The 13,835-nt window shown below is 48.7% G+C and overlaps 1 protein-coding gene across 2 annotated transcripts in view; it reads left to right on the top strand.

The window, feature by feature from the left end:
- ST3GAL2 (ST3 beta-galactoside alpha-2,3-sialyltransferase 2) overlaps window positions 1-13,835 on the top strand; it is a 53,315-nt gene that overhangs the window by 28,854 nt on the left and 10,626 nt on the right. Inside the window, exons 1-2 of one of the 2 annotated variants that reach the window (XM_053607339.1) lie at window positions 1,765-1,902; window positions 11,483-12,807. In XM_053607339.1, coding sequence (XP_053463314.1) covers window positions 12,469-12,807 — 339 coding nt within the window. In that variant the 5' untranslated portion in view covers window positions 1,765-1,902; window positions 11,483-12,468. Of the gene's footprint in view, window positions 1-1,764; window positions 1,903-11,482; window positions 12,808-13,835 lie in introns of those variants that run through there. The other variant, XM_053607329.1, reaches the window with a different exon arrangement.

Consider the following 13,835-nt stretch of genomic DNA (forward strand, 5'->3'; position numbering starts at 1 on the left):
GTTGTGCCACTGCCACCCAGACCCTGAACACTTCAGGCCAGGAGGCAGGGACATGCTAGGAGAAAAGATGCTTTCGCTTCATGTGCCTCCTTTTTGGGAAGGAGACACTTTCCAAGATAGCCCTAGCAGCTATCTCCTTAGTTCTCATTGACCTGAACTTGTCCATTCTTAGACTAATTCCTGGTGAAAAAGGGAACAGGCTGGCTGTGGTTGGCTGTGGTTGGCTTTGGGAAGTCTTGCATCATCTCCTGGGACTGGATCCTTAGCTGCCTGAACAAATCAGGATTCTGTTGCAAGAAAAGAAGAGAGTGGCGCTGGGAGGCAGCCAACGCTGGCTGCCCCAGATGGCAGAATACACAGACAAAAAACCAGGATCTAAGCAGGTGTTTAATTAAAAAAAAAAAAAAAAAAGAAGGAAAACTAGAATTGTAGACCACATTATCAGGGGAGAATAAAGTACGGCATTTTGTTAAGTCACAACAGATTTCTGCCTTGTCAAGAGAATGGCATTACTAAAAAACTAACTTCAGGAAAATGTACATATGGAAGAGAAAAGTCTAAAGAAAAATAGTGGAGAAAACACAAAGTAAGATAGTAACGCAAATCCCTATAAGCATAAGGGATTAAACTTGTGGCTATTTTTTATTTTTTGGAGACAGGGTCTCATTCTGTTGCCTGGGCTATAGTGCAGTGGCATCATCATAGGTCACTGCAACCTCAAACTCCTGGACTGAAGTGATCCTCCTGCGTTGGCCTCACGGTTATAGCTGGGAGCCACCACACCTAGCCTAAACTCATACACAAATGTATTAAAAAACAAACAAACAAACAAAAAACAAAGCCAGGCATGGTGGCTCACGCCTGTAGTCCTAGCACTCTAGGAGGCCGATTTGGGTGGATAGCTTGAGCTCACAGGTTTGAGACCAGCCTGAGCAAAAAGCAAATCCTGTCTCTACTAAAAATAGAAAAACGGAGGCAGGAGGATCACTTGAGCCCATGAGTTGGAGGTTGCTGTGAGCTATAATGCCATAGCACTCTACCCAGGGCAACAAACAAACAAAAAAAACAAACCCAAAACAGACCTTAAAGTGAAATAAAAAGCAAATAGGGTCTAGGCTTGGTGGCTCAATTCGTAATCACTGGGAGGCTGAAGTGGGAGGAAGCTCAGAAGTTTGAGACCAGCCTGAGCAAGAGTGAGGACTCTGTCTCTACTAAAAATAGAAAAATTAGTTAGGGGTTGTGTGAGCACCTGTAGTCTAAGCTACTTGGGAGACTGAGGCAGGAGGATTGCTTGAGCCCAGGAATCTGAGGTTGTTGGTAGGGTAGGTTGATGCCATGGCACTCTAACTGAGCAACAGAGTGAGACTCTGTCTCAAAAAAAGAACAAAGGGCAGATAGGAAGTGGTGTGGAACATGGAGAGATCTGGTCAGTAGGAATCAGGGACTCAGCAGAAGCCACTGGGCTCTTCACCACCCTGGAGGTTCTGTTCTGTAAAGTGCTCTCTAGTCTTTACCCTTTCTTTTTCCCTCTCTCTGCAACTCTTTTTTTTTTTTTTTGAGACAGAGTCTTACTTTATTGCCCTCGGTAGAGTACTGTGGTGTCACAGCTCACAGCAACCTCCAATTCCTGGGCTTAGGTGATTCTCTTGCCTCACCTCCCGAGTAGCTGGGACTACAGGTGCCCACCATAACACCCGGCTATTTTTTGTTGCAGTTTGGTCGGGGCCGGGTTTGGACTCACCACCCTCGGTTTATGGGGTCGGCGCTCACCCCAACTCTTCTATCTGTCCTGTCTGCCCAGCTACTGAGGTGACTTTTTTTAGACTTTACTTCCTGCCTGGCGTAGACATGTACGCAAAGTCTCCTGCCCACCCCGACACAGACTGCATATGGGCAGAGCAGGTAACTGAAGGGGACCATCTCCCAGCTCTCCTGCCTGCTGCCTCCTCCCCATGCCTCAGGGCCCCGCATTTCTCCTCTCAGAGGCTGTTTCTCAGGGTGCAGCACTGGTCCTCTTGAAGTGAAGACCGATGGTTTATTTTTCTAGGACTTCACTGAAAAGTTTTAGCCTGAGTTATAATCTTAGATTTGAAAAAATATGTTAGGTCTTGCCTTCTGGTTTTCTGTCTGCCAACTCCGGGCAGCATCAGAGATACCAGAGCTGGGATTTCAGACTGGGTATCAAATCAAGGCCAGGTGTCCTGCAGGAAGGCAGGGAGGTGTGGGAAAAGGAGAAAAGCCTAGCTCAAGACTCCGATAAAGTTCCCTCTTTCCCCCCACTTAACCAGCCCAGCCTGAGGATGTGTCTTAGAGCCTCATTCTAAAGGCTTCAAACCACAGACAGGGGCTAGAGAGACAGAGGCTTCCCAAGGAGTAGTAGCTGGGGAGTGGAAAGGGTTTGAGTCATGAGGATAGCTCTAAGCAGTCCGTGCCAGGATGTCGCAGTGCGGATGACTTCAGTTAACCAAGCACGTGGAGGTGAAGCAGCCATCTCTCAGGTCAAGGACATGCCTCGCTGGGTTGGAGTTGTGGGTAAGTGGGGAGGGGCTTGTAATTTCTTCTTCAAGGTGATAACTGACACTCCCCACCACCACCTCCCAGGCACTTTCTGCCAGAAGTGGCTATTGCCTCACCCAAGAGGCAGGGAGTTTGCTGGGTTGCTAGGCTGGCGGGGATCTGGGGCACAGGGAACCTTTTGATAGTTGTACCCCAGTCAGTGGAAAAGCCTGTTTGGAAGGCAATGGGTACTGTGGAAGGAGCATTGGACTTGAAGTCATCAGACCTGGCGTGGCGTTAAAGCATCTTCACTTCCGCCTGACTGACCTTGTTCAGCCAGTCGTGGGCCTCCTGAGAATACCAAATGAGAGGTTATCCCCCCAAATGCTCAGAAATTCATAAAGCATCACACAGCTTGAGAAATAGTCTGTGGTTTGAGTCTTTAGAATGAGGCTCTGGGACATATTCTCAGACTGGTGGAAAGAGGGTGCTTTATCCTGATTTTGGGCTAAGCTTTTCTTCTCCCATCCCTTCTAGAAGCAAGCATCCTCCCATCTCCCAGCCCTCCATCCTTTGTGCCTCATTTTGACATTTCTTTTCTCTGCCTGCCAAGAAGGTTGTGTTCAGCTGTGCTGGTCTGAGGCCTGCTATCCTGTGCTTCATTAGGTTAATTCGATGATGGCTGTCTCCTGGGATCTGACCGAGAATGGCTCCAGAGCTGCTCCAGCTTCCAAAACATGCTGTTCTCCTTTGGGGAACCCTTAGCTTCTCAATCCATTGCTTTTGTTTTTCCTTCCCTTTGCCTGTGAGCTCCTGAGGGCCACCTTCAAGCTTCCTGGTTCCTTATTCTGTAGAAGCAGCTTAAGTTTGCACCCCTGATAGGTGGCTGCTAGGGGGTGTGGGGAGCTGGGCTCATCCCCTCAAGACCCTTGCTGCTCCTGACCTTCTGGATCCTGACTGCCAGCTCCTCTCTTCAGCCTTAGCAACTCGAGACAGACCAGCCATTCAGGGGATGTTTGTTGTTAAATGGTTTCTCCAAATTTGCCAAATTCATGATCACAAACCTCTTATAAGCCCCCTACTAGCATGGCCTTGCCAACTACTACATTTCCCTAATCATTCCCCTCCTCTCTTAGAAGGCAGTTTCACGTCTGATCTCTCTGTAAATCTCCAACACCCACAATAAAGAGCCCTCCTCACTGTCTGTGCCCCTCTGTTCCACTTTGCCTCCTGTCCCACAGGTGGTCTTTCCAGGTGGACACCTGATCGTACCCCCCCCACTCAAAGAGGCTTTGCTCCTCGACCCCTTTATTGCATCATAAATTTCTCCCTCTCTACTGATTTGTTTTCATCAGCGTACACACATTCTCTAATGTCTCCCGACTGAACCACCCATTCCACTTTCTTAAATCCTGTCCCCTCGTTTCTAAACAACACCTTTAGATAAAATTCACATACCACACAGTTCATCCATTTGAAGCATACAAGTCTGTGGTTTTTAGTCTGTTCGCATGGTTGTGCAACCGTCATTACAGACAAATTTTAGAACTTTCATCATGGCTCAGTGCCTGTGGCTCAAGCTGCTGAGGCACCACTCACATACACCTGAGCTGGCAGGTTCGAATCCAGCCCAGGCCCACGAAACAACAATGATGGCTGCAACCAAAAAATAGCCGGGTGTTGTGGCAGGTGCCTGTAGTCACAGCTACTTGAGAGGCAGAGGCAGAAGAATTGCTTGAGCCCAGGAGCTGGGGGTTGCTGTGAGCTGTGATGCCACAGCACTCTACCCAGGACGACAGCTTGAGGCTCTGTCTAAAAAAAAAAAAAAAAATAGAACCTTCATTACCCCAAAAGGAAACTCCAAACCACTGGCAGTCATTCCCCATTTCCCCCAGCCCCTGGCAAACATACTTTCTGTGTTTCGGGGTTTGTCTCTTCTATACACTTCATATAAGTCACCCAAAGCAAGGCCTTTTGTGGCTGGCTTCACACTTTATCCTTGTTTTCATAGTTTATCCGTGCTATGGAATGTATCAGAATTTCCTTCCTCTGATGCCTGAATAATATGGCATTGTATGGATGTACCACATTTTGTTTATCAGCTGGTAGAACTTTGAGTGGTTTTCACTTTGGAGCTATTATGAATAATGCTGCTGTAAGTCAGTTCTTATGTGGACACAGCTTTCATTTCTTGTGGGTATACAGCTATGAGTAGAATCACTGACTCATATGGTGACTGTGTTTAACCTTTTGAGAAACTGCCAGACTATTTTCCAAAGTGACTGTACCATTTTACATCATCTCCAGCAACGTATGAGGGCACCACTGTCTGCCCATCCTCACTGACACTTGATATTATCTGTCTTTTTGGGTGCAGCCATTCTGGGGGGTGGGAAGTGGTGTCTGACTATCTGACTATGGCTTTGATTTGTGTTTCTCTGATGAGTAATGCTGTTGAGCATCTTTTCCTGTGCTTGGTTTTTTTCACCCTTGTCATGTCCCAGGATCAGCCATTGCAAAGGTCACCACTGACCTTCACCCAGTGGTCTGTTCTCAGTGCTCACATTACTTTTCCAGCAATGTTTGACACTGTTAATTCCACATTCATTCTCACAACTGTTTCTTCTCTTGGCTTCTCAGGAAGAATAGGGCTGGTTTTCCCCTGCCTCACTGCCTCACTGGCCTCTCTTTTAGTGGTTGGGGTTCCCTGGGCTCAGTCTGGGGATGCCTTCTTTAGTCCTTGTTAGACCCTCCCTAGATCATTTCTTCTGGTCCTATAGTTTTAAAAATGAGGGTGGCGCCTGTGTCTCAAAAGAGTAGAGCACCAGCCCCATATGCCGGAGGTGGTGGGTTCAAGCCCAGCCCTGGCCAAAAACTGGAAAAAAAAAAAAAAAAGAACTCTAATGACTCTCAGATACATCCCTCTAACCCTGACGTCATTCATGAGCCTCAGACAGGTGTGTCCAGCTGCCTATTGCCATTTGCACACCTCTAAAAGGCATTTTTTTTTTTTTTTGAGACAGAGTCTCACTATGTCGCTCTTGGTAGAGTGCTGGGGTGTCACAGCTCACAGCAACTTAAAACTCTTGGGCTTAAGCGGTTCTCTTGCCTCAGCCTCCCAAGTAGTTGGGACTACAGGCACCCACAACAACGCCCGGCTATTTTATTGTTGTCATTGTTGTTTAGCTGGCCCGGGCTGGGGTTTGAACCCACCGTCCCTGGTGTATGTGGCTGGTGCCCTAACTGCTGAGCTACCAGTGCTGGGCCTCTAAAAGGCATCTTATATTTACCTCTCTCAAACACAGCGCTTGTTTTTTCCCCACCCAAACACATTAATTTCCTGTCTTTTCTGTATTAGTGAATGACACTCCCTCCAGCAGGTTGCTCAGGCCACACACAGCCTTTGTGTCTCTCTAGTCTCTGTCTGCCTCTTGCCTCCAACCCCCTGCACCCTCCATCTGCCCCTTCTGAATATATCCAGCCACTTGTCACCACCTCTTCCGCCTCGGGTGTGGCCACAGTTCCTCTCTGGTCTCCCTGCTAGTCCACATAGCAGTCAGAGAGTCATTTAGTAAAACATGTTTTAACCTAAAATAATTTTAGATTTTATTATGAAAGGCATCACACATTCAATATGGTATATATCATATGTGTGCTCTTTAAAGAGTAACCATAAAAAATATGCTTGTGCCCACCACCCAGGTTAAGAAGCGATACATTACCCAGTATTCCTGAAGCGTCTGTGGGCACCTCTGATCTTACCTATCCTTCCATCCCCTCTAGAGCAGTGGTTCTCAACCTTCCTAATGCCGCAGCCCTTTAATACAGTTCCTGTGGGTCACGACCCATAGGTAGAGAACCGCTGCTCTAGAGGGATTTCCTGATCTTGTGTTGTTTCCTTGATTTTCTCTATTGTTTTATTATCTATAAATAGAGGCACACTCAATGTCTTGCTTGGCTTTGCAAATTTTTAGACTTTTCATGGGTTCGTGCTGTGAGTGTTTATTTATGACTTACTCTTTTTGCACAACATAATGGTTTTGGGTTATGTCATTCATGTTGATGTCTGAAACTGGAGTTCTTTAATTTTACTACATGGTATGAATGTACCACAGTTTATCCATTCTATTCTGACAGATAGTTGGGTTGTTTGTAGTTTTCAGCTGTGACATAGTAGTGACATGAACATTCTTGTACAGAACTCCTGGTGCACAGGTTCATATGTACCTGATAGTAGAAATGCTGGGGCGGTGCCTGTGGCTCAAGGAGTAGGGCGCCGGACCCATATATCGGAGGTGGTGGGTTCAAACCCGGCCACAGCCAAAAAAAAATGAAAAAAACAAAACAAAAAGAAATGCTGGAGTTTACTGGACACCCATCAGAATGTCTGAAATTTAAAAGATTAAAAATATCAAGGCCTTGAAACAAATGGAACTCTTTTTTTTTTTTGAGACAGAGTCTCACTTTGCCTAGGTAGAGTGCTGTGGCATCTTAGCTCACAGCATCCTCAAACTCTTGAGCTCCAAGATATCCTCTTGCTTCAATTTTTCATTTTTAGTAGAAACAGAGTCTCACTCTTGCTCAGGCTGGTCTAGACCAAACTCATGACCTTAAGCAACCTGCCCACCTCAGCCACTGCCCTGAGGCTTGGAACTCTATATTACATTACTGGTAGAAATCCACAATATTACAATCACTTTGGAAAACTATTTGATAATTTCTAGTAAAGTTAAACATATGCCCACCCTGTGACCCAGCAGTTCCATTCTCAGGTATTTATCCAAGAAATATGAACATATGTGTTCTGCAAAAGACTTGGACAAAAAGTTTATGCAGTTTTATTTGTAACACCTAAATGCTGAGAACAAATATGCAAATATGGGAAAGAACAAATTATTGACACATATAACAACATGAATGAATCTGCAAAGCATGATGCTAAGCAAAGGAGCCAGGTGCCCTTGAGTATATAGTGCATATTTATATGATGTTTGGTTGCAGTTCAGCCGGGGCCGGGCTTGAACCCGCCACCCCCGGCATTTCCGACTGAGCCACAGGCGCCGCCCGATGACTTTTATTTTCTCTGAAAAAATCACTGAGATATCCTCATGTTCATCCTTATTTATTTTTTTTTTTTGGCCGGGGCTGGGTTCGAACCCACCACCTCCGGCATATGGGACCGGCGCCCTACTCCTTGAGCCACAGGCGCCGCCCCATGTTCATCCTTATTAACTAAAGTCAAATCATCTTCCAAAGCACTGTACCAATTTCCATTCCCACCCCAGGTGTCTTGCTCTTCAACATCCTCACCAAAGTCTTGCTACTGTTAGTTTTTAAAAAGGGTTTCCTCCTAGCCGGGCGTTGTGGTGGGCGCCTGTAGTCCCAGCTGCTCGGGAGGCTGAGGCAAGAGAATCGCGTAAGCCCAAGAGTTAGAGGTTGCTGTGAGCTGTGTGAGGCCACGGCACTCTACCGAGGGCGGTACAGTGAGACTCTGTCTCTACAAAAAAAGAAAGGTTTTCCTCCAAGTCAAAAGTACAGGAGGATATCATCTCACCCAAGTTAAAATGACTTATCCAAAGAACAGGCAATGACAAATGCTGGTGAGGGTGTAGAGAAAGGGGAACCGTCCTACACTGTTGGTGGGAATGTAAATTAGTGCAACTGCTAAGGAGAACAGAGTGAAGATGCCTCAAAAAAAAAAAAAATAGAATTACTCTATGACCCAGCAATCTTACTGCTAGGTATATATCCAAAAGAAAGGAAATCAGTGTATCAAAAAGATATCTGCACTCCCGTGTTCATTGAAGCACTATTAATAATAGCCAGGATTTGGAATCAACCCAAATGTCCATCAGCAGATAAATGGATAAAGAAAATGTGGTACTTATACACAATAGAATTCTATTCAGCCACAAACAAGAACAAAATCCTGTCATTTGCAGCAACATAGATGGAACTGGAGGACATCATGTTGAGTGAAATAAGGTAACCACAGAAAGATTTCACATGTTCTCACTTATATGTGGAAACTGAATATTAGAACAGTTGATCTCACGGAGACAGTAGAATGATAGCAGAGGGTGGGAAGGGTAGTGGGGATGAGGGGGATAAAGTAAGGATGGTTAATGGGTACAAAAATATAATTAGATAGTTGGAATGAACGACAAGGTCTACAATTAAAAGTTATGGTATGCTAGGCTGGGGGTGCCAGGAACTTTGGGAAGCTCAGGCAGGAGAATCACCTGATCCCAGGAGTTGAAGGCAGCAGTGAGCTATGATCATGCCATTGTACTCTAGCCCGGGCAACAAAACGAAACCTCATCTCTTTTTTTTTTTTTTTTTTGTAGAGACAGAGTCTCACTTTATGGCCCTCAGTAGAGTGCCATGGCATCACACAGCTCACAGCAACCTCCAACTCCTGGGCTTAAGCGATTCTCTTGCCTCAGCCTCCCGAGTAGCTGGGACTACAGGCGCCTGCCACAATGCCCGGCTATTTTTTGGTTGCAATTCAGCTGGGGCCGGGTTTGAACCCGCCACCCTCGGTATATGGGGCTGGCGCCTTACCGACTGAGCCACAGGCGCTGCCCCCCCCCAAAATTTTTAAAATAAAAATAAAAGAATGAAAAAACAAACAGAAAATTACTCCTAAGTTCATTTTAAAGTATAAAACAGGGCTGGATGTGGTGGCTCACGCCTGTAATTCTAGCACTCTGGGAGGCTGAGGTGGGTGGATTGCCCTGAGCTCAGCAGTTGAGACCAGCCTGAGCAAAAGCGAGATCCTATCTCTAAAAATAGCCAGGTGTTGTGGTGGGTGCCTGTAGTCCCAGCTACTTGGGAGGCTGAGACAAGAGAATCACTTGAGTTTGAGGATGCTGTGAGCTATAATGCTACAGCCCTCTACTGAGGGCGATAAAGTGAAACTCTTTCAAAAAATAAAAATACAGGGTGGCGCCTTTGGCTCACAAGTAGGGTACCGGTGTGAGGGTGGCAGGTTCAAATCCGACCCTTGCCAAACTGCAATAAAAAAATAGCTGGGCGGTTGTGGTGGGTGCCTTGTAGTCCCAACTTACTTGGGAGGCTGAGGCAAGAGAATCACCTAAGCCCCAGAGCTGGAGGTTGCTGTGAACTGTGACGCCACAGCACTCTACTGAGGGCGATAAAGTGAGACTCTGTCTCTAAAAAAGAAATAATAATATAAAATAAAAATATGAGTAAGACCTGCCAGTTGGGCACAATGGACCATTGGAAGAAGTACCTTTGAGCTAGTGCTCCTGGGGACTCTGTGGAAGGGAGCCAGGACCCTAGGCTGTGGGCAGGCCTCACTCCTGACCTTGGAAAGCTATCACTGTGTCTCTCCTCCCCTCTCACCCTGAGCCTTGGTAGTTCAAGGAGTTCATGGGCTTCTTTCTGTGCTCTGGCTGTCCCAAGCTCATCTCCACTCACAAGATTGTGGTTTTAGGTAAGTTCCTTCACTTTTTCATTTTCCTTTTTTGTTTCCTTGTTTAGCAGGCCCCGGCTAGGTTTGAACCCAGTAAGCCTGATGCTCAGGGCTGACACTCTAACCATTGAGCTACAGGCACCCAGCCCACTTTCTCATTTTCCACACTGGGTGAACATCATTCTCGTACCCAGAGTATTGTCCTCTTTATTGTGATGGGCTAGTTCTCTTCCCTGCTGGATTTTTTTTTTTTTTTTTTTTTGAGATAGAGTCTCACTTTGTTGTCTTTGATAGAGTGCAGTGGTAGTATCATCGCTCACAGCAACCTCAAACTCCTGGGCTGAAGTGATTATTCTCTTGACTCAGCTTCCTGTGTAGCTGGGACTACAGGGGCCCGCCACAACACCTGGCTATTTTTAGAGACGGGGTCTTGCTCTTGCTCAGGCTGGTCTCGAACCTGTGAGTTCAGGGAATCCATTTGCCTCAGCCTCCCAGAGTGCTGGGATTACAGACATGAGCCACCAGGCCAACATCTGGGTTTCTTCAGCACAGAGCCTGAGAGACCTTCTCTGCAGCTGCTAGATGTAGCCAGAGAGCCCTGGTAGGGCTAGAGCTTAAGGAGAGGGAGCAGGGCTGGGCTGTCAGGTCAGAACCAGGCTTGCCAGCTTTGCAGAGGGTGGGGGCCTGCTCAGCGCTCAGGCGCTGCCCTCTCAGCGTGCCTGCCACTCTTGCTCAGGCTCCCTGTGCTGGCATGGATTCTAGTTCCTTTTCCTTAGGGCTGACACCCAAACTGCCCTGTAGGTGGCCTCTTTTCTTTGTTCTGCTTGCCAGGTAGCATGGGACCTTAGGCTGTAAGTGCTCCCAGGGACGCTGAAGTTCTTTTTGTATACAGACAGATGAAGTCAGCTGCCCAGAGGGCTGGCTGGTGGTGTGGTACTGAGCCCAGCAACCGCATTTCCTGCGTAGTCCCATCCTCCCCCAGCACTAGAGCTGGGAGGATTATTGATGCTTCACCAAGCTTACCCAGCAGTGGCTCATCTGTAATCCACAGTTGGGAGAGGAGCAGTCACAGGGATCAGGCCCAGTCTGTCCTTCTGGGAGGGGCCTTCTATGGGGCCTCCAGAGTACTGAGTCAGGGAGTCAGTGTTCACAGTCCCCTGGGACTTTCTCTGGGCTGTTTTCTCATATGTTTCACCTGAAATTAACTGCTCACAGCTGGATAGGAACTTTCTAAACCTGGTACTCCCAGTGACTTGAGGTGTGACTCTGGGAAATGACTTTACCCTACTGCTTGTTTGCCTTCTGGCTAAGAAGTGAGGACGCAGGGCTAATCTAGTCCTCTGAGGCCCCACACTCGGCAGAGTGATGCTATCTGTGCAGATTTAGAGGGGAGAACCCTCGCTTTTGTCCACCCTCTGATTAAGTAGGCGTCTCCTCTCCTGCCAGCTTTGTCCCCTCTGGGACTTGGGGGTGGGGGGTGGGGCTGGAGCATAGCCTGGGTGTTTGTGCGATTTATCTGCACATCATTTTTCCTATCTGCAATTTCAGGGTTATGCTGCAGCAGCCTGGCGCCTGGCAAGACACAAGGAACCTGCCAGTGGATTACTGTGAACTAACAGCAAGACAGGCTGGCTTCAGGGGAGCAGGGCCGGGCAGAGCAGCCACCCAGCCTAAGCCAGTGACACCAGGGAGGCCTGGACACTCAGCTAACCAGACAGTGTCAGACGCGGCACCCACTGAGCAGCTGCTCCTAGCCCCAGAGGACCCTGCAGCAGGCATAGGTGCTTTTAACCCTGATGCACATCCAGTAGGGGTGGTGGCCACCAGGAGAAAAGGAAGCAACTCCTCGAATGGGAAGCAGAAAGGCAGAACCCACTGCAAGGAGGATCTTGGTCTCTGCTGCAAAGTCTTCTGACACCCTCAGTGCTTCCTATTTTTCTCTTCTCAGGGTTAGAGTCTGGTTACCCTCCTCTGGCAGAGGGGTGGGCCATCTAAGCTGGGGATGATTCTTGAAGGGAACAACCCAGGTCCCCTGAAGCCCATGTGCTCTCTACTGTGATTGGAAGACGAGGATTCCCCACGGCAGGGGACGAGGGGCTGCCTCAGTGTCTGCCCATGAAACACAAGGACCCTAACTGCTCCAGACTGGATTGTTTCAAGTCACCAAAGAGGGGCCCCCACAGAGCTGGCAGCCAGCAATCCCAAGAGACTAGAGGGCTGGGATGGACTGACCTCCCCCTCACCAGGCCAGCGGGAGAGGCAGAACCTCTGTGGCCTAGCTAGTGACGGAGAGACCCAATGAAGCCCTAAGCAGGGGCCCAAGTGGCTCAGGGACAGGGCGGCCACTCCTGCTGACGTGCTTTCTCCTTATCTTGAGGGTGTGGGTAAGCGACCCCTGCCGCTGTCCCCTGCCACGGCACGTGCCCCTATGCCCTTTGTACGTAGTGCCAGAATAGGCAGGCTGTGCTGTGTTTGGTCCCTCAGTGGGCTGGGAAAGGAGTGGCCACGGTGACAGCTGCCTGCCTGCCAGCACCATGAAGTGCTCCCTGCGGGTGTGGTTCCTCTCTGTGGCCTTCCTGCTGGTGTTCATCATGTCTCTGCTCTTCACCTACTCACACCACAGCATGGCCACCCTGCCCTACCTGGACTCAGGGGCCCTGGGTGGCACCCACCGGGTGAAGCTGGTGCCTGGCTATGCTGGCTTGCAACGCCTCAGCAAGGAAGGGCTTGCCGGCAAGAGCTGTGCCTGCCACCGCTGCATGGGTGACACGGGTTCCTCTGACTGGTTTGACAGCCACTTCGACAGCAACATCTCCCCTGTCTGGACCCGAGAGAACATGGACCTTCCCCCGGATGTCCAGAGGTGGTGGATGGTGAGAGCTATTGCCCCTTCAGCCTCCCGTTTGCTGCCCCCTCTCCAGGGCTCCTTGTTTTGGAGTCACTCTTAGAACCCCTTCTTGGAGGAGGGCTGTCTTCTGGCTCCCAGAGTCTTGACAAAACTTGAGGCCCAGTTGACCAGAGATGTATATTAGGATCACAGATTACTGGAGAGCAGAACAAGCTTTAGGAGCCAGGCATAGGCCAGAGATGCTTTCTGGACTAGGCAGGTAGCAAGGGAAGGAGGGCAGGTCCTGAAAGAGAAGGTGGCGAGAAGTGAGCTGCCTGGCCTGGGGGGGCCTGCCTTCATGAAGGAGGGAGCTGGCCCTTGGCTCCAGGGTGATTGCCGTGCAAGGATGTAGCCCACACTACTGCATGTGCTGACCTTTTAAGAAAACCCAGAAATCTAGATTTTTTTTTTACCAAATATCCTAATTTGTAAATGTTGGCTCAAAATAATTGTAAACACAAGAGCCACTTGTATGGTTCTTTACAATTGCTGGGCTGGGATGAGAAAACCTCATGTACTGCTGGGCTGGGGATTCTGTGCACAGGTCCTGTTCGCCATCTTCCTGGTAGCTCATCTTTCTTCTTCTACTGAGTCCCTCCACCTAGCCCTGCAGACTTTGAGAGCAGAGCAGGGAATTCAGAGAGGCTGGAGAGTGCCCCAGCGTGGGGTGAACCTGTGATGACACATGGCAACCAGATGGCTTGTAGAGAGAGCATGACTTCCCTTTTTCTCAGTTCAGAGGCAGTGTGAGGATGAGCTGATGACCAGGCTTATCAGAACAACTCCATGGAAGCTGCCTTCTTTCTCAGACAACCCAAGGCCAGGGTCTGCAGGGGAGGGAGTCACCAGGAGCTCCATGGGTCCTTCCAGGACAGACTGGAGCCCCAAGGGGTGCTGCCCATTGCTCAGAGTCATGACCTTCATTTTATGGAGGAAGTCAAGGTTCAGAGAGTACCCAGGGTTTGCCCAGGGTCATAGTCTCAGTGTGGCCATATTGGGCCAGGACAGGACTCT

This window comes from Nycticebus coucang, chromosome 2 (assembly GCF_027406575.1).
Source record: "Nycticebus coucang isolate mNycCou1 chromosome 2, mNycCou1.pri, whole genome shotgun sequence".
Lineage (NCBI taxonomy): Eukaryota > Metazoa > Chordata > Mammalia > Primates > Lorisidae > Nycticebus > Nycticebus coucang.